A 19,948-nucleotide genomic window follows, 5' to 3' on the forward strand; every position below is an offset into this window, starting at 1 on the left:
TGCTGTCAAGAATAGGACTCCTTGAAGAGGCCAAAATAAAGTGAAAATGGGAGTCCAGAGGAGGATACTTTCTGTACCGTTGGCTTTGGTTCTATGGGCTTTGGCCAAGTCATAGTGAATTCCTGTCCACTTTTAGTGAATTCCCATGCTCAGTTTTGTCGTCCATCTGAAGTAAAGAAGACAAGAGGCAAAGCCAAGTGTGCCACCACAGTGGGGAGACCCAGAGAGAAGAGCCTATTGGTAACATTGCTGCACAGTGGAACTTGGGATGCTGGAACTAGAGGAATAGACTTAGTAGGTTGGTGACAACAGGGTAAACCCAGCTGAACAGAATACCAGTGCCCTGGAAGGCAGCTCTGACAGATGTAGAGCAGAAAGACACAGAGAGGACAGGCACACAGGACAAAGTTTGGGAGGAAGAGGGCACTTGAAATGGCTCTTCCAGGAAGATCTGTCCTGCTTTGTTCCGTGTACCAAGATACACAGCCTGGGTAATAATGTGCCTATAACAGGATACAAAGCCTGGGTAATTTCTAAGCATGGAAATTATTGTTGAAAGTTCCAGAGGCCAGGAAGTCCAAGATGTAAGCCCCAGCACCACAGGGAAGGCAAGGGGTGGGAGTACCAGCTATCCGGTCACGGGTTACTTCTTTAAGCCCTTTGGTGGTATAGTACACAACACCAAAATCTGGAGGGGACATTCAAACTGTAGAAATGGAAGGGGGTGGGGAGAACACATAGACAAAGAGAGACAGAGAGAGTGCACAGGAATAAAGAAGCAACAGCTGGGACTCTCAAGCCAGATAAAGACAAAGAAACTCTTATCTGGTCACATTATAATGAAATGGATACAGAATGTTAGCATCTCAGAGAGCGCCAGCAAGATGGCTCAGTGGGTAAAGGCTGCTAAGCCTGATGATCCGAGTTCAATCCCTGAAAGGAGAGAAGTTTCTCACAAGCTGTCCTCTGACCTCCACATGCACGATGCAGGAGGGGGGGTGGGGGGTGGAGAGGAAGTAAATTAATCAACGTTTAAAAATCAGAGATTTTTAAATACAAAGGCAGTGAGAGAGCACTCATTAATCCCAGAGTTCTATGCAGTTGGTAAGAATGAAAGCAAGACTTTCCCCTGCAGGGTGCAATATCGCCCTCTCTCCTTCTTGCCACAGTGTGCCCAGCAACTGATGCCAGAGCTCGATGCCCATTACTGTGGTTGTCTGACTGTGCTGCAGAGTTCTATGCCAACATGATCCAAGCTAAAGTCACCTGAAGGGAGGAAATGTCAACTGAGAAAATGCCTCTGTAAAAAAAAAAAAAATGGGGCTGCAGGCAAGCCCCTGGGACATTTTCTTAATTAGTGATTGATGGGGGCTGGGCAGCCCACTGTGCATGGTGCCATCCCTGGGCAGGTGGTCCTGGGTGCTCTAAGAAAGGAGGCTGAGCAAGCCACAGGGAGCAAGCCAGTAAGCAGCACCTTCTCATGGCCTCTGCATCAGCTCCTGCCTCCAGGCTCCTGCCCTGATTTCCTTTGATGATGAACAGTGATATAGAAGTGTAAGCCGAGTAAACTCTCTCTTCTCTGTTGCTTTTGGCTGTGGTGTTTCATTACAGCAATACAAACCCTGATTAGGACACCAGCTTACAGATTTTTGACCTTAAGATGCTGTGCGCTGGTGTGACTAGGAACTGTCTTCTATAGGTTTATGAATGGGGCCTTGATTGACACATAATGGGCTTTGAGGAAGCGACTGAATAATGAGGACTCTGCCTACATGAATGGGTTAGCCAGTGTTGGCTTGAGATCTGGAGTAGACTGTCAGCTTGTGATTAAACTTTGGAAGGTGCAATCTGGTTTGAGGAACAAACTCATTGGGACTGGGCAGTATAACCCTGTAAGCTCTCTCTACCCTGGCACTGTTTTGAAACTGCTCTATGTTAAAAGCTGCCATGGGCTGAACAGACTCTGTTCTACCACTTGCCGCCTGGCAGCTGGAACTTCCATTTCATCACTGCAAGAAGAAAGTAACTAAGACTGCGTGAAAATTGTGAACGTGCAGTGGTGGTCACATGATCACATGTGGCCTCTGAGTCCCAGTCTTCTGCTAGCTAGAGGTGTGTGGTACAGCTGTCTCGTGATGCTGGGCAGCGGGGAGTTGCTGCTTCTGGTCAACTAGGGATGAGCCACTCATGGTCTGTAGCATGCCTCGATGCCTGCTCTGGTGGGGGGTGGTAGGCTTGGGAAGGCTGTTCTGTGGAGTTCTGATATTTCCCATGCCAGGAGTTGATCATCCATCATTGGGAACTGCAGAAGCACACCTTTGCTTCCGGTATTCAGTCCAGTGTGTGTCGAGCCAGGTTCTGGATGATTTTATCCATCTCAACTCACATAAAGCAAGGGGCAGCTTGCTGTTGCTGCTTAACTTCCACTCATGGGGATGTAGCAGAATAACAGCTCAAGTCTCTGCTGCGGTGGAGGTGGGACTTACTGTTTCCACAGTAACTCCTTCCTGGAGAGACAGTTGTGGAGGCCACAGTTCATGCACTGGCATGCTGAAGAAAGACTGTTTTACATCACTTCTCTCTTGCTCTGGCCACTCTTGCTACATCAGAACCTGCCGCATGTAAAAATGACCACCGGAGCTCCTGGGTGTCCTGTGGCAAGCTGACTAGAGTGGAGGCCCCATCAGGATGGGATAGTTTGCCTGTAGATGCAGTCATAACCCTTGGGTTATTTAAGTCTATGCTACATTCAAAATGGGGGATTACTGTCTCCAGTGTGGGAGAGCTTGTGTTCTCTGTAATATGGACGCTGTTACCATTCATCCTACAGAAACACTTATGCAGTGATTTACTAAAAGAGAGGTCGTATTAACCTTTCTTCCCATGTATTTATGGAGGGATTGGGGGGTTCAGGGGAACTAGCCAGAGCCTTGCTCACACTAGGCAAACTCTGCCGTGAGCTACATGCCCAGCTACGATGAGCCAATATAACCACTGTGATTGCTTCTGGTGAGCCCTCTGTGTGGCGACTGATCCACATGGCGTTGGCACTGTGCTGACTGGATGAATTGTAATGGTCTTCCACGTATAACATCACCCCGATCTTGGTGATGTTTAAAAAGCACTCTGAGCTCCACCTTTGACAACTAACCACAGAGTTCTGAGGACGTTTCTGGAGTATAATCCTTACGTTGAAGCTGAATTCCCTGTCAGGGAATAGGTCTCATAATGTGGAGTTGCTTCCCCCACTCAGGCAACCAAGATTCAAATGGATGAAGCAGGCAGCATTAGCAGAGCACAGATTCAAAGGGCAGATGGATACATACCTGGTTCCAGGCAGGTAGCCTCGCCACAGAAGACGTGAAGAACAAAGGCTGGTGGCTGAGAGAAGTGGGGCTTGCAGGGAAAATGGGCTGTTTGCCGCAGAGGCCACAGTTCAGATCCATCAGGAGAGGGGCCCATGTGGAGGAAAGGAAGCCCGCTATATGAGCATTTCTTGAACTTGAGTGCTTCCAAAGCCAATTCAGTCTGGGCAGGTGAGATGGAGCCAGTACTTAAGGTGGAGGAAGGAGAGGAGTAGGTGACGCTCGGGTTCCTCTAACACCCTGTCTCAAGAAAAAAAGGGAGCGGGAAACATGTTACAAAATAAAGACTTGGGGCCAAGTAAAAATAGTTTAAATTTCATTTGTGAAGGTGGGCAGCTAATCTGAGATGCTGGCTCAGCAGTATAGAAGAGGCCAAAGAAAAATGATCAGGCTGGAAGACCTGAGGTTTTAGGGACAGTACAGAAAACAGTGACCATTGTGACACCGAGTAAGTGGAAACGGGATTGGCTGGACAAGTGGCCCCAGCATGTCTGTGCCTTCAATAAAAGGTTTGGAGTTCAAATACTAGGCAGGAGACAGAGTGGATGGACTGAGTCAGTCATCTGAGCTCTGCCTGTTTCTGACAAGAGTGCTTTAACTCTACACATAGAAGTCTTACATCTGTACATTGCGACTGTTAGGCCAGCTGAAAGACCATAGATGCAAATGTTTAACTTCCAGACAGGGGGAAAGGAAATGATTTTTTAAAACATTTAACCTAGAAATAAGAAAGGAGAGAGAAATCTAGAACAAGTGGTAAAAATAAAGAGCATGAAGCAGATTGTCAGCCCCAAACTCTTGTGTATGTCATGTGTGATGTAACAGGGCGTAAACCCTCAGGTAAAGAGCGTAGACTGCAGGTGGGATAGAGCCCAGCTACTGGCTTTTAAAAATGAAGATAGCTTTGGTAGAAGGGTAAAGAGTTGAGGAGAAAAGATGGAAATCCTCTCCCCACAGAGAGTTAAGAGTAACTGGCGGTTATAGGAAACACGTTATAAGACTTAATCATTGTAAACGGTTTGCTCAAAAGACAAAGATTGACTCTAGTTCCCGTTAGGGAAAACGTAGGTATAGGCACACAGAAAGGGGAAAAGAGAAAGGATTTAAAAAGTTGTGCTATTCTACGCTCCTTATCGATATTTATTCTTTAATTCTTAAGTACATCCTATGAACAGTAGTTTTCATCGACTGAATATGTCACTAAAGCCGTCTTAAGCTTGCATTAACACAGTTAACACAAAATTGGGTTGCTGACCCATCCTGTCTTTAACGTGGGCACAGACCTGAATGGCTCTCAGCACTGGCTTCCTCGCACACACATAAAGTGATGTGAGACGCTCCAAGCACCTCACTGTCCCTCAGATAGTCCCTTGTATGGCCCATAACACCCCACTGTCTCCTCCACTGTCTCTAAACTTCCCTTGTGTGTCTTTAACCCATCCATCTAACTCCAACTGCTCAATGCTGACTCCTGTATGCTGAGCACCTGTCCCAGGGACGCCTGATGTCCCCTTTGTGTGGCCAGGAGAGCTGTGGTGTCCTTTAGCTCAAGGGTCTCTGGTCACATGACACCTGAGTACAAGCCTCTTATTATCTTCACCCCAAAGATTACCCATTGTTCAACCTCCAGCTTCCCCCCCCCCATTATCCTCTCCCTGGTACCCAACCACTCCGCACTCCTGTTTTTCCATCTGTGGCTGTCACTCGGTGGGATGGTGTCCTGCTTACTACCCCAGCCTGGATTGGTTACGTAGGAGGGGATGGAGAACTGGTACTCAGGAGAGGGGCCCAGGCTCTGACTTATTTGTTCTCTGCTCAGCACCTGACCGCAGCAGTCAGTCTTAAAGAAAGCTTAGTAGCTACACAGATGCTGCAGACCCCAGGAGAGCTGAGAGGAAGGGCAGATGGAACCAAGTAGGATTCAGGCACACGGTGACCCAGAAGTCCTTTACCAAGAGGCTACTGGGGTCAGAGAGGACTGGAGTCTACTGTAGTCAGGATGAAGTGCAGTATCATCCAGGCTGGGTGCTGTGGGCTCAGCTGAAGTGAGGCCTGGTATGCATCAAGTCCCCCTGCCCCGCCTGAAGATGATAGATCCCGTAGATGCGGTACTTCCCTTTATTGATGAGGAAACTGAGGCTCAGGGATGCCCTTGCTCCTGGAGAAGTGACTCAGAAAGCCTGCCACTTAGTGCTATGCAGGTCCAATGTCAGCATTTGTTCAGGGGGAAAAAATGTTAACAAAAATTATTTTTATTTTATTTTCAAGGGTAAATGAAAACGAGGTAGATAACAGACGAACACTCAAAGAAGTCCAACTCACTGAAAAGGTAACAGGGATTTAAAAAGATGCTTGACTCCATACTCGGTCGGCCCAGGCTGGTGACCCTAGTGAGGGCTTCTAGTCATGCGGGCTCTGTGATGGAAGGTGGTGCGTGTGCACTCTGGCGCCCCCACGTGCCACGCTGCACTGTGGCTCTTGACAGTGATCTTGTCTCTTGTGTTAACTCGGGGACCTGTGTCAGCCAGCTGCCTGTCCTGTTCTGTGTCAGACTTGAGTTTCTCATCAGGATGAGGACATGACTTTTCCTGAGCCATAAATGGCAGCATAGAGAAAATAACCAGCCAGCGCCAAGCATGGGGGTTTTCCAGTGAGGGGTCACTGAGCCCCGGGAGCCACCGTGGTGTGAGCTGTCGGGAGGAGTTAGAACCGCTCTGCCACTTGGTTAGGCCTCAGGATTGTGGGGCGGGGGTGGGGATGCCATACCAGGCTTGGAGCTGAGATGCCTTTTTAAAATGCATCAGAGCCTGTCAGTTCCGTGAGCAGTTTGAGAATCGTGGCTTAATTTACTCGATTCAATATGTTGGTTTGAAATTGGACACGTTTTCTTTCTTTTTTGAACTCTTCTGAGACTTCCATATATTTCAAACTCAAAAATAACCAGAGGGCCCATAAAATGTTGGCTTCCAGTCCTCTGGCTTGTCCCGTGCACAGCAGAAGAGTCCTGTCTGTTTCAGGGTACTGTGTAGCTCCAAACCTGAGTCGCATGAGTTGTTACGAGTTGGAGCCTGGCCCGGACCCCTGTGTAGCCAGCCTGCGGGTTATTCTGTTAGAAGCACTTGGTACCAGGAGTTATCTGTTTTAGGTTTGTCTTTTATTTGTCTCCCCCATAAGGTGTATTTATCACAAAATGCTCGCTGGAAAGCCAACTGTTTGGGATGGTCATCCCCACTGCGACAGCTTTTGGGTACATAGGAGATGTTACTAAGAGTCCATAGTTTGTGGACATGGGTGGGGGTTGTCAGTTATCAACAGCAGTCTCCCCACCCCCATCCTGTGGTCACATCTGAAAGCGGGGATCTGCACTCTCCAGCCTTTGGCTTTTTTTTTTTTTTTGAGTCTGGCTTCCTCCCCATGGAAACCGCCTGTGAATGAGTGAGTCTACGCTGTTATGGGTTTGGACTAGGTTATGAGGGTAAAAGCCAGACAGCATACTCCATTCCAGGAGTGCTGGGGACACTTGGCCAGGTGTTCTCACCAGTAGACATCACCACTCCAGTTCTATCTACAACTCCGATTGTACCAAGCAAAGCTAACCTTAGACTCCATCCTGGACCAATTCCTCTCTTAGGGCACTGCCACCTTCCAGCCAGGTGGCCTCAGGCAAGGCCTTGTTACTAAGTTTAATCATGTGTCACTGAGGCAACAGTGCTCACCTTGAAGGACATACCACCCATGAGGAAGCCATGCAGCTTGGAGTGGAGGCTAGCTGCCAGCCACAGCTTCTTTCTGAGGGGAGGCAGAGCCCAGAAAACCACATAATGCATCTCTTCCACTGTGCACCCCACATAGGGCCACCACACTGAGCAGACCCAGCTGCTGACCCATAAGTCCTTGCTCAGTTCCCTGATCAGGTAGGAGTTACCTGATCATGCTAGAGCCTAAGAAGACAGCCATGGGATTAGTAGAGTTAGGCACTTTCTGTGACTCCCTTCCAGGGCTGGGGGAGAGAGGGTTTGGAATGAAAGCACACCCATGTTTTAACTATAGACACACATGGCTTATGAGAGCCAAGAAGATGTGCACATGCCTCTGAACCTGGAGGTCAGATTTGCTCATGTGCAAATGAATTAACCTTCTGAAACCAGCATCTGACAACTGGGCAGACTTGCTGGCTCCCAGGGCCAGCAATGCCCTTTTATTTTCCATGGTAAAGGTGATCTGATAGCTGCTTTGTCAACATCTGCCTTCTGACTCAGACTTTCCAAAGTATGTTCATGGCTACCCTCATTATTCAGTGACCCCGTGGGCATTCAGGTCTTGCCTTCATCTGTCAGCCAGAGCGTACTCTCGGCTGGATGATTCCCGAGCTCTGTCTCAATTCAGTGATTTTTCTGGGTGGTTTTGTGTGGAGAGGTGCCGCTCCCATGTCAGCCGAGGGCATTCTCAGGGCATCTTCAGAAGATTCTACCTAGTCTGGACTCAAATTTAGTCTATACTCAGGGCCACTCCACTCACCCTGAATCCTTCCTGGACCGCACACACGCAGGCCCTTTGGTTGTGTGTCACTGAGACTCTCCTATATCTCTCTAGTGTTCAGGTTCCCTATTCCTGAAGACTAGGGAGGCAGTGGGCTCTGGAGAGCTACAGGCAGCCTGGTGGTTTCCTCGAGGAGGCGGGCGTTGCCCTGCTTTCCTGTCTCCATGTTGAGATTCACCATGGCACTGCAACAACAAGAGGAGTAACGTAAGTGGAGACCCTAGTATAACCAGTGGATGGATGTTCCCTGCCTCTGATGACTAGAGAGGCCGTTTCTCCATGTCAAACCCTTAATGGGATACTAGGTGGCACTTTCTTGGCCACACAGATAAGTGATATTTTTCTAGATGAGGGCCAGTTAACCTCTGCTTCTCAATACTAGGAAGAGAGGACAGGGCAAGGGGGGCAGTAAAGAAGAAGGTGAGGGGGGCGTGGGAGGGAGGGAGGAGAGGAAACTCTATCTAATTGCCTCTTGAACTTGAAGTGAAACACTTCAAAGCCACTTCCTCCATTCTTCCAATGAGTTGCTCCAAAGCAAGGTGTGCAGGTTAGGTTTGAACTGATCTTGATACAACCTAGAATCACAGGGGAAGATAGTCTTAAGAATTATCTAGAGCTGGGCAGTGGTGGTGCATGCCTTTAATCCCCAGCACTTGGGAGGCAGAGGCAGGCAGATTTCTGAGTTCGAGGCCAGCCTGGTCTACAGAGTGAGTTCCAGGAGAGCCAGGGCTACACAGAGAAACCCTGTCTCAAGAAACCAAAAAAAAAAAAGAATGATCTAGACCAGCTTGGCTTGTGGGTGTGTCTATCAGGGATTGCCTTGATGTTAACTGAGGTGGAAAGGCACACATAGAACGCAGGAGGCAGCACCATTCCACGGGGCTGGGCCCTGAACTGAGGAAGAATGAAGAAAGCAAGCCAAACAGAAGCAGAGGCAAGAGTGTGTTTAGTCTCTTTGTTCTTGACTGGCCAAAGAGTATGACCAGTTCCTGAGTTCCTGCCTCGACTTCCCTAAAGTGGTGGCCGGCAGCCTGGGATTGGGAGCCAAACAGACCCTTTCTTCCTTAAGTAGCTTTTAGATCAGAGCAGTTTATCACAGCGACAGGAAAGCAATTAGGACACAACGGGGAGTGTCTTCCTCTGACTCACAGTTCCTCTCAGCCACTTACGCCCTCAGCCTGGCAACGAACTGGTCCCCGCCAGCAGCCTAAGCCAGCTCTGTGTGGCCTCTCACGTGGTAGCAGGCTCCCTTCTGTGAGTCAGGTGGCCACCTAGGAAAACCACAGCAAAGAGAATGGCAAGGTTGTTGAGGGGGAGGAGAGAAGGGATGAGTTGGGAAAGTGCCCAGTGGTTGGTTTTCTTTGGGACTCTTATCAGTGTGTGACTTTGGCCAGCTCTAGTCACAGTACGGGTAAGAGGCCGAGCGTTCACTACGATTGTTCTAGGCGCTTCATTCTATTGAACCTGTCTCCAGAGATTCTCACAAAGGAGCGCCACTCTCATCCCTGGGGGAAACTGAGAAAGGGGTGAGCAGCCTGGCCATGGGAACACAGCTGTGGTGGAGAAGAAGCCCCAACTCCAGCCTCCTTATCACCATCGTGAGCTACCCTGCTTTCTGAGTCTCTCAGCAAATGTGCTGTGGCTGATTTTGCATTCAGCAGACATACACCTGGTCAAGTCTCTAGCCAGGGTCACTTCTCATCAGAGAGCAGCCTCTGTTGCTTCCACCACAGTGGTAGACAAAGCTGCTCTGCCCGTGAGACCACCTGTCTGTGAAGCAGTCATTTTCCCCCTGTGTTTTCTCTGGCATGTGGCCCTTTCCCACCCCCTCCCAGCCCCTTGCCCCAGTCTGTCCTCCAGGTTCCAGCACCATCCTGGGGTGCTGGATAAGTCCAAGACCTCAGACTTAGTTGACAATATTAAAGTCAGGGCTCCAGTAGGACCAAAAGAGGGAAATGTCAGTGCATGGTCAGACTAGGAACATTGTCAGTCTTTGCTCTGTTTTGTCATCTGTGGATCCCCACATGAGGTGCGGAAGGGATGGAAGACAAGGCTAAGAAGAAAACCTCACCTTACCCCTGGGTGAGAAGCACTAATAGTCGTGTATAGAGGATAGCTGAGAAACCCCAAAGGGTTCTGCCTTGCTCAGGCACACAGTAAGAACAGACAGGACTCCAGACCTTTCTCAACCTGCCACACACAAAAACAGCTCTGAACTGAAGACTGGAATTCAAGCATATGTCATACAGTTAAGGAGGCATAAAAGGAAAAAAAACAGCCAAAGGCCTCGGCTGTTTACGTTGTGTGGCTTTCCAAGTTAAAGAAACTCTCAGAAGTAGAAAGGATTCCAGGACTTGGGTATTTGTGATGCTGGAACATCTGGTCGACCCAGTCAGCTGTGACTAGCATGTCTGTTGGACACCGAGTGATCCCACACAGCTTTGATGGGATTACCCTGGTGCCTCAGAATTGTAGGATGCAGCCTGCATCATTTCAGAGGCAATTGGAGAATCATTCAAGTGAGCTGCCTGCTTGTTCTTCGCTACCCCAGTGGAGGAGGCCCAGAGTCAGGGTTAGGTCGCCCTTCCTAGGCAGGTGAGCTTTCCTTTAAAAGGGCATTTACAAAGTTACAGCTAGGACTGGGGAGATGGCTCATCTAGAGAAGCAAGATGGCCTTGCAAGCATGAGGACCTGAGTTCAGTCCCTAGATCCATGTAAAAAAACCGATCACTGTCATACATGCTTGCAAATCCCAGGGCCGGGCAGGTGAAGGGTTGTTTTTGCAGTTTACTGGCCAGTCAGCCTGGCCTATTGGTGTGCTCCAGGTCCTAGCGAGAGAATCTGTCTCAAAAAAGCATGGGTGGCTCTTGAGGAAGGCTACCTGAGATTGGCTTTGGGCCTCCACATGCACACTCACATGCCTGCATGCATACTAATCCCCCTGCATAAACACACACACACACACACACACACACACACACACACACACACACACACAAGAAAGCCATGTCGAGCTGAAACGGAGGCCATTTGCTAAACCCACAGGCTTCTATAGTCACTGCTTAACCTGGCCCATCCTCCCACTCCCGGCTTCTTTGGCCCCTCTGGGGCTCCCAGTATCAATCGCCGGCTACAGCAGGGATTTGAACACATCTCCTCTTTCATCTGAAGAAAATATTAGCATATCGCAGGGCTGTTGGGACAGATTGTATCTGAGGCACTTCTTCCTCCCCGCAGAAAAGCCCATCAATCATAACCGAATATAGTGATTAATAATGTCACAGCTTCCTCCACGTGCCTCCGTGCAGCTAAATGAAGAGCAGTGCTTCCACGCTCAACTCACACCACAAAGCCACCACTTGCCGCTCTATCGGAAACTCGTACCAAAAGTACGTCAAGCCCAGAAGCTATTTTTGGTTGATCTATTATTAATTTACTGAAGCTTCATGAGGAAACTGTATCAAGGACTCAATTGGAATTTATAGTTATTTCAGATGAAGTTTATCTTGTTGACTTTTAAGCTACTTAGCCTACATATGGCCAGCCAATAGCACCGACAGAAGTTTGTGGGGGATAGTCAAGCGTTTGCGCAGAGTGGGGAACCGGACAGCCTGAATGGGGTATCTGGACCCCAGTGTTGAGTGGCACAGAGCAAGCTGGTCTCCCTGGGGATTGTTGATCACCTGGGAAACTAGGAAACGCTGTCATTAGACGGTGCTTCTGTGAGAGGATAAAGAGAAAAGAGCTTGTCGTTTGCCAGGCTCATAGAGATGGCTAGAAAATTAGGGAACATTTACAGGTGGAAGGTACAGCAGTAGTTCTCAAGTGAGAAGTGAAGAGACAACATGTGGTTTAAAGCCACGGGGGAGGGGAGCAGGGAGCGGGCCCCGTGCTGATGGAACCCACATTCACCTCTTCTGGAGTCCAGCCTTGCAGCTGTCCAGAGGAGAAGCATCACTGTAGTCTTGCTCAGCCGTCCGCATCTGCCTGCCCTGCCCCTCCACTTACTCTTTAACACCGTGAGCTGCAGAGAGCCAGAGTTACTGTTGGAGCCACAGATCTGCTCTCATTCGGCTGTGGGCGGGGATGCTCATGGGTTTTGCTCCCCAGGGAGAACACATGGTAACCCTTAGCCATTCTGAACCCACCGAGCTGGGAAAGTCTTCATCTCTTCTCTTTAGCCCCTGGGCAATTTTCTTCCTGGAGACTTCCAAACCTCCACACTAGGCTGTTCTGCCTTCCTCCTGTTTGTTCACTGACTCAACTAAGAAGCATGGTGTCTTAGTTATTGTTCTATCGCTGTGAGCAGACGCCATGACCAAGGCAACTCCTACAAGGACAACATTTCATTGGGGCTGGCTTACAGGTTCCAGAGGTTCAGTCCATTATCACAAAGGCAAGAACATGGCAGCATCCAGGCAGGCATGCTGCAGGAGGAGCTGAGAGTTCTACAGCTTCATCTGAAGGCCGCTAACAGAAGACTGGCTTCCAGGCAGCTGGGATGAGAATCTTAAAGCCCACACCCACAGTGCCACACCTACTTAAAAAGGCCACACCTACTCGAACAGGACCATACTTTCTAATAGTGCCACTCCCTGGGTCAAGTGTACACAAACCTTAACACTGTTCTATTGCTGTGAGGAGACATCCTGACCAAGCCAACTCTTATAAAAGCAAGCAAACATCTAACTGAGGGCTTGCTTACAGAGTCAGAAGGGAGCTCAGCACTGGAGCAGTGGCTGACAACCTAACCCTGATCCATGGGCTGAGAGAGACAGCAAGAACCTGGGCCTGACAAGGGCTTTTGAAACCTCAAAGCCCCGCCCTTCCTCTAACAAGGCCACACCGCCTAGTCCTTCTAATCCTATCAGAGTTCCACTCGGTGATGACTAAGAGCTGAAATAAATGATGTAGCCGGGCACTTGCTACTGTTCTTGCTCTGTTCTTTCTTCCTTTTCCATCCTTTTTCTTTCACCCTATCAGGCCCCTAACACTGCATAAAGTCAGGGGTCAGAAAGGGGGTGATGTATTGCCAGACTACTTCCTGTTGGTTAGGGATGTCAAATGGAGTCGTAGGACCATCAAACTTGCCTTGGGTCAAGTTTGAACTTTGCTGTCTAGTTTATTCTCGTTTCTTCTTTGTAGACAACTACTTAACAAACCTCAGCCAACAGCAATCAACAACAACCAACCAACAGCTAACCAACAATTCACCTCGAGGCCCTAGCATTTACACACCCTCTGAAAAGTCCACAGAATTCCAAATGTCACACAGTGGCAGCAGTTATCTGCAGCTGGCAAAACCACGCCCCTGCCAGAGCAAGAGACAAATCATAGTCACCTGCTGTGGACAGTCTGAAGCAGCCCCAGGTCCCCATACCTGGTATTGAAGTAACACCACAGTCCTGTTTCTGGGTTTGTTGTTTGTTCGTTTTAAGAAACCAAAATTCTCACTACAGAAGGAACCTATGGGGGCCATTCTTATTCGAATCATCACACATAGTCAGAGGAGCTCTGAGTGGCCCACTTCTTCCCTTTTAAAAGTTTTATTTATCTTTATTTGATGTGTATAAGTGCTTTGCCTTCATATGAATCTGTGAGCCACATGCATGCCATGGAAGTCAAAGGACCCTTTGTAACTGGAGTTCCTAATAGTTGTGAGCTGCCATGTGGGTGCTGGGAATCACCCTGATCCTCCAGAAGAGCAACAAGTGCTCTTAACCATTGAGATATCTCTCCATCTCCTCACGAGTGAGTCTCAGAGATGCTGAGAACATGCCTTCAACGCTCGACCTTCTGACGAGGGTTTGTTTGTGAATGGACATATGTCTCACGGCTGTGGCGCCTTCACCACATCAGGTGCCTCTGTACCTGGCACCTGACACATGGCCAGCAAATGCTGACTAGATGGTATGGTTATGGAGACCAGGTTGCACTGCTCGGAGTGGGTAGGGACATCTGATGAGGAAAGCAGACGGGAGTCAGTGTGGACATGGTTAGCTCCTTTGGGGACAAGATGGCCTGGGAGACTGCTTTGGGGCATTGTGGAGACATGGTTGGGAAGAGAGAAGATAAAACTGTGGATGGTCTGAGACAGCCTGTGATCTCAGGCAGATGGGGCAGGTCTGCTTCAAAGTCAAGGCTAGGGAAAAAGTAGTTGAAGGCCAGATGTAAGCCCTAATGTGGGACTGTGTTGAAGGTCTGATGGGGGCATGGCCCTGCAGGGAGAGGTGTGAAGGCGTAGATGTAGCTGTGTGTGGTATTAAGGGGAACCTCTCGGGTGATCAACTGGAATTGGGATGCCTATGAGGAGGACTTTGAAGCTGAGAGCCACATTTTTTCACCAGGCTGTATTGACTCAGTGTGTGCTGGTGTATGAGGACCAGGCGGTGACCAGTAATGTGACACTATGACTCAATCCCTATCCCCCAGATACACGAAGTCGATGCAAGAACAGCCCTGATAGAGGATGGTGGTCTGTTTTGTTTGTTTGTTTGTTTGTTTGTTTGTTTTTGAGATCATAATATAACTACATTTCTCTCATGTCCTTCCCCAAACCTTCTCTGACTCTCTTTCAAATTCATGGCCTCTTTATTCATTAATCATTCATTCATACATACATACATATACACACATAACACATACATACACATTATACATATACACATATACTCATATACACATATATACATATACTTAGATTTCCAAATGCATAAGTACAATTTGCTCCATCTGTATAATGTTACATATGTGTGTATGTTTTCAGGGCTGACCATTTGCTATGGATAACCAGCAAGTGTGCTTCTCCCAGAGAAAGACTGTGTCCCCTGTTCTCAGCATTCCTTCCTTTGTTGCCTGTGCTTGCTTGTCTGGGGTGTAGCCTTGTGAGCTTTCCCTGTCGGCATGAGCAAGTTTATTGGAGTCATCCTTGTTTGGCTTGTGTCCAGGCAATCATGTTGGTGAAACTTTATGGGTGTAGCATCTGACCTTCCAAGGAGACACAGTCTCACAGCAAACTCTCCAGTCCTCTGGCCCTTACACTCCTCCTGCCCCCTCTTCCATAATGTCCCTGAGCCTTGGGTACAGGAGTTGCTCTGTGGAAATGTCAGTTAGAACTGGGCTCCACAACTCTGCATTTTGATTGTTTCTGGCTTTCTGAAGTGTCTTTTGCGAAGAGAAATTTCCTTGATGAGGGGTATTATTCTGTTCCCCACCCCCACCCCACCCCCGCTGGTCACCACATCAGCTTGAATAAGATTTAGTTTTGAATAAAGCAGTGTCTGTTGTTATGTGAAAGCCAAGTGGGGGACAAGGATAGTGGGTTTTGTGGGTTTGTCAGAGGGAAAAAGACCAAGACCACTGGGTGCCTTAGAGCACAGTGGGTGCCAGGCTGAGCCTGGCCTGAAGAAGAGTAAGACTCCATGAACCTCTACTTACCACAGGCTCCTCAGCCTGAACAAACAGGAAGAAGGTAGCAAGGAAGAGTGTGGTTTGGAGATGTTACCTGGAACATTTATCTAGAAAAAAAGTGTCCATGGGGCTGAAGGGAGACGACAAAGGTATTCCCAGCCCAGTGTGCCCTGAGTGAACCTAGGATCGTGTATTCTTCACCATTCTCCGTGTCCTCCATCTTGTTCATCCAGCTCCCTGTGCTAGATACAGGGCCCCACCATGCCTTTCTTGCCCTTCATCCCCCATGTCTAGCTCTTACCTGGTCCATGGCTCAGTCCCCTGAGTCTGCCGTATTTTTTTTCTTCATGGAGGTTTGTCTGAGTCTTATGAGTTTATGGAGACATTGGCAAGGTGCAGCTCAAGAGCTGCTTCAGAGACCCAGGCATCTCTGCAGAGACCCAACATCACTGCAGAGACCCAACATCGTTGCAGAGACCCAGGCATCTCTGCAGAGACCCAACATCACTGCAGAGACCAACGTATCTCTGCAGAGACCCAACATCACTGTAGAGATCCAGGAATCACTGCAGAGATCCAGGCATCTCTGCAAAGACTCACAGAGACCCAACATCACTGTAGAGACCCAGGAATCACTGCAGAGACCCAGCCATCTCTGTACATACCCAACATCACCATAGAGACCCAGGCATCTCTGCAGAGACATAGGTATCACTACAGAGACCCAGGCATCTCTCCAGAGACTCAAGCATCACTGCAGAGACCCAGGCATCACTGTAGAGACCCAGGCATCTCTTCAGAGATACAAGCCTCACTGTAGAGACCCGGGCATTTCTCCAGAGACACAAGCATCACTGCAGAGACCCAGGCATTGCCTGAGCATCGCTCTTTTTTTCTGTGTGCTGCCCAGGAGCTGGCAGGCAGAGGAACTGCTTGGACATGCTGGGGGAGGTGACAGGGCTTGTCCTTGTCTGTTCTTGACAGGATTCGGAACTTCTCATATTCAGGACATTAGACTGGCTCAAGTCTTGGCAGCACCCAGTGCTGGCCCCATCAGCAAACTTTTCCTGAGAGCCCCCTTGGGTGTGCTTGCTTGCTTCTGAGCAGAGCCTTCTCCAATGACACGCAGCCAAGAGTGGATGCCAGTATGGTGGCAGCCCAGTCTCCCCTGCTGTGAAGCTGTGTCCTGAATGAGCTGGGGTTTTCTGCCTGGGTAGAGATACTACCCTAAATGTAGGCATGGTGAGAAAGGAAACCAGGCATGGTGGTGCTTGCTTTTAATGCCAGGGCTCAGGAGGCAGAGGCAGGGGGATTGCTGTTAGTTCAAGGTCAGGTCTCTATTACAGCTTACAAGCCTGCCAAGGGTTACATAATGAGACTGTTTTAACATCATCATCATCATCAACAACAACAACAAAAACAACAGCAACAACCTTTTAAAAGAAGAAGGAAGAGAAACGGGGAATGTTTCCCGGGGACCTGGCACCCTGGAGTCCCTTGGTAGACAGGCGTGGGCTTCTTGTCATGGGTCTTCCAAGCCTTCGTCTTGGGTGAATGCCTTAGCAATGGAGATGAAGTGCAGGCTTTGTGCATGGCTGCAGAGTGCATGGCCTCCAGCCTCCCTCCTTACACCCCTATGGGGACACCCAGAACCAGGTCTTTGTTCCATCTGAGAAGCTGCAACTTCTGGGTTTCTCTGATTTGCGTTTCTCTTTTTGTCTGCCCTCTTTTCTCCATTTCCGTGGATCTCATTCAGATGTCTTTTTATGTAAGCCTTTTCAGTTTGGGTAGAATTGGGGTATACATATGCTCGATAAAGAAATGCAACGTCTTGGGCCCATAGTAGGGGGGGTGGGGATTGGGGTGGGGAGAGGAGGGAGTGATCACCAGAGTGAGCAGAGCCCAGGGACTCAGGCAGACAGGCAGGGAGAGAGGAGGGCTTTGTTAGAGGTGAGCGATGCCTGGCCGCTGCTCCCCTGCGCGCACGTCCCTGAGTCGAGAGTCTGTGTTTATGAGGCTCTGAATGCGGTCTAATTTTTTCCTATCTGGTTTGGCTCATCTCTACCAGCTGGTAAATAGGAAATGTTCACGGTGGGAAGCCAATACTCCTCAGAGTGTAAACAGATGGAACCCATATAAAGTGACAAGTCAGACTGCGTGGCTGAGAACGTGGAGCCAAAACTCCGAACATAACCGTCAAGCGCCTACTCCGTTCCAGTTCATTTCGCCCCGAGTAGCGCTTCATAGCTGCACAGCTGTGTTGTTTCTTTCTTCCCCCGTCCTTTCTTCTGGGTTGATAATGACAATTTCAAAGAAAAACTTTAATTAAAGATTTTATACAAAATAGCCAAAAGTAGAATAATAAGGAAAATGAGCATTGATGTGTTTATTGTGAGAGGCATCCTTTTTTTTGTTGGGGGGGTGGGGTGGGGTGGAGTCTCATTTCAAAATGTTCACTTGTTCAATTTGAAATGAGTTTGGTGGCGGTGACAGAAAGGTGGCAGACAGACAGCAGTGGCTGTTGAGCACTCTCTTGCACTCTGCAGAGAGCCAAGATTGGGGTAGTAGCAGCTCCCTGCTGTGGGGCTCAGGCTGCAGGCTGTCCCCTCACCCCCATGCTTATGAGTGTGTGTGTGCCTCCGTGCTTCTTTGTACCCAGTTCTTGACCCCCTTCTGTCAGAGCTAGGCAGGAAGAGGCATCTCCAGCAGAGGGACCTGTTGGCCAGGAGGTCAGAGAGCTGGGAAGGATTCAGTAGTCTCCAGTGTTGCTCTAGAATGGCCTCCTCATAACCAGGCTGGTAGAGTGAGTCGAAGCTCCAGAGAGCAAAGTTTCTGTTCTCTGCTCCTGAAAGTCTGGGTGCTTACAGCTAGGTTGGATGATATGTGCTTGTAGACGCAGTCCTGGGCAAGCAGAGATAGGTGGATCCTTCAGGCTCATGGGCCTGATGGCCCCAGGCCAGTGAGAGGCCCTTTCTCAAAGTCCAAAATGAATGGCTCCTGCGTAGTGACACTTTGAGGTATCCTCTGGCCTCTCCATACCTCTTCTCTCTCTCTCTCTCTCTCTCTCTCTCTCTCTCTCTCTCTCTCTCTCTCTCTCTCTCTCTCTCTCCCTCTCCCTCTCTCTCTCTCTCACACACACACACACACACACACACACACACACACACACACACTCATACACTCACACACACTAAAGTCTGGGTGGCCGTATTTATTTGGGCTTGCGGCTTTTCTTCCCAGAGCTCACACTGTGTACAAAGCATTTGGAACAAAGCCCCGCAGAGTAATAACGAGTAATAACGCATCCACTGCAGGCAGTTTATGGAACTGTCGCAGCTCAGTGGGGGACAAATAGGAAGCAGTTGGATTTTCCTCCTCACGCTGCTCTGCAGGCCCACACAGAGCTCCCCTTTCTGTCACTGAGGGAAGCCTTTGGCAGGATCACATGGAGGCAAAAGCCAGGCCAGTGCAGGCCCTGGAGTTAGAGGTCTCTGTCACATAGCAGCTCAGGATGCCCTCCTGGGCTGGCTTCTGTCCTGTCCTGTCTCTCACATGTGTTCCTCGTGTTCTCAGGTCTTGCTTGGGGAGCCTTAAAATAGTGTGGGTGCCTAATCCTGTCCTCTCTGACCTCCTCACCTTCCATGCCTGGTGGTGCACCCTATATGCCCCTGATGCTTGGTACTCTCATCTGACCTGCAGCCCCAGAGGAGCAGCATAGCACAGATTGCCACCTTTCCTGGTGTCTGCTCAACCCGTCCACAGATTGCATTACTGGGCCCCTCCGCCAGACCTTCCCTCAGTTCCTCTACCAGAGGATGCTGGGCAGATTCCCGTAATGGAGATGAAACGCCTGTCTGCCACACACCTCTCCAAGATCCCCTTAGATCACCCAGATTATACCTTATGTGTGTCTCAATCACCTGCCCATCACCTACCCATTCACTCATCCATCCATCTGACCAGTCAGCCAGCCAGCCAACCATTATCCACCAGTACATCCACTTGCCTGTATATCATCCATCCATTCTCCATTTATCTAGTCAGCCAGCCATTACCTGTCATTCTATCCACCCACCCACCCATCAGCCATCCATCAGCCAGGCAGGCAGGCAGGCAGGCAGCTAGCCACTATCTATTAATCTACCCACAAATTCATCTGTTCATCTATCTACCTACCTAAGCCATAGTACATACATACATGCACATACAAACATACATACATGCATGCATACATACATACATATAGTCAGTCATTATCCATCATCCTAGCTACCAGTCCATCTGTCCATCCACCTACCCATACACTCATCTGTCATCCATCCTTCACCTATCCATCATCTGTCCAACAGCTAACTAAACAGCCATTATCTATTAATCTAGCCACAATCCATTAATCTAACCAATTATTCACCTATATACCTATATATCCATATGTAATACATATAGTCAGATTTACCTATCAGTCTCTTCACCAATATATTCCACTATTAATATATCTACATATTTATCCAATACCCATACATCTATCCAGCCAGCCAATTAGCCACCGATCCACCTATTTAACCAGTTCACCGTCTATCTGTAATTCATCTGTCTAGCCAGCCATTATCCACCAATCCATCCACTTACACACT

General features: G+C 49.0%; 1 protein-coding gene across 5 annotated transcripts in view; it reads left to right on the forward strand.

The window, feature by feature from the left end:
- The window catches only part of Efcab6 (EF-hand calcium binding domain 6), a 206,172-nt gene that overhangs the window by 53,420 nt on the left and 132,804 nt on the right, over nt 1-19,948 (forward strand). For 4 of the 5 annotated variants that reach the window (XM_085831456.1, XM_085831457.1, XM_021183280.3 and 1 more), the window contains one exon: nt 5,634-5,694. The exons of the other annotated variant lie outside the window; for it this stretch is intronic. In XM_085831456.1, the coding sequence (XP_085687582.1) occupies nt 5,634-5,694 (61 nt within the window). The remainder of the gene's footprint in view (nt 1-5,633; nt 5,695-19,948) is intronic. 5 annotated transcript variants of the gene reach the window in all.

The sequence above is a fragment of the Mus caroli genome, unplaced genomic scaffold, assembly GCF_978045245.1.
Source record: "Mus caroli unplaced genomic scaffold, Mus_caroli_1 scaffold_16, whole genome shotgun sequence".
Classification (NCBI taxonomy): Eukaryota; Metazoa; Chordata; class Mammalia; order Rodentia; family Muridae; genus Mus; species Mus caroli.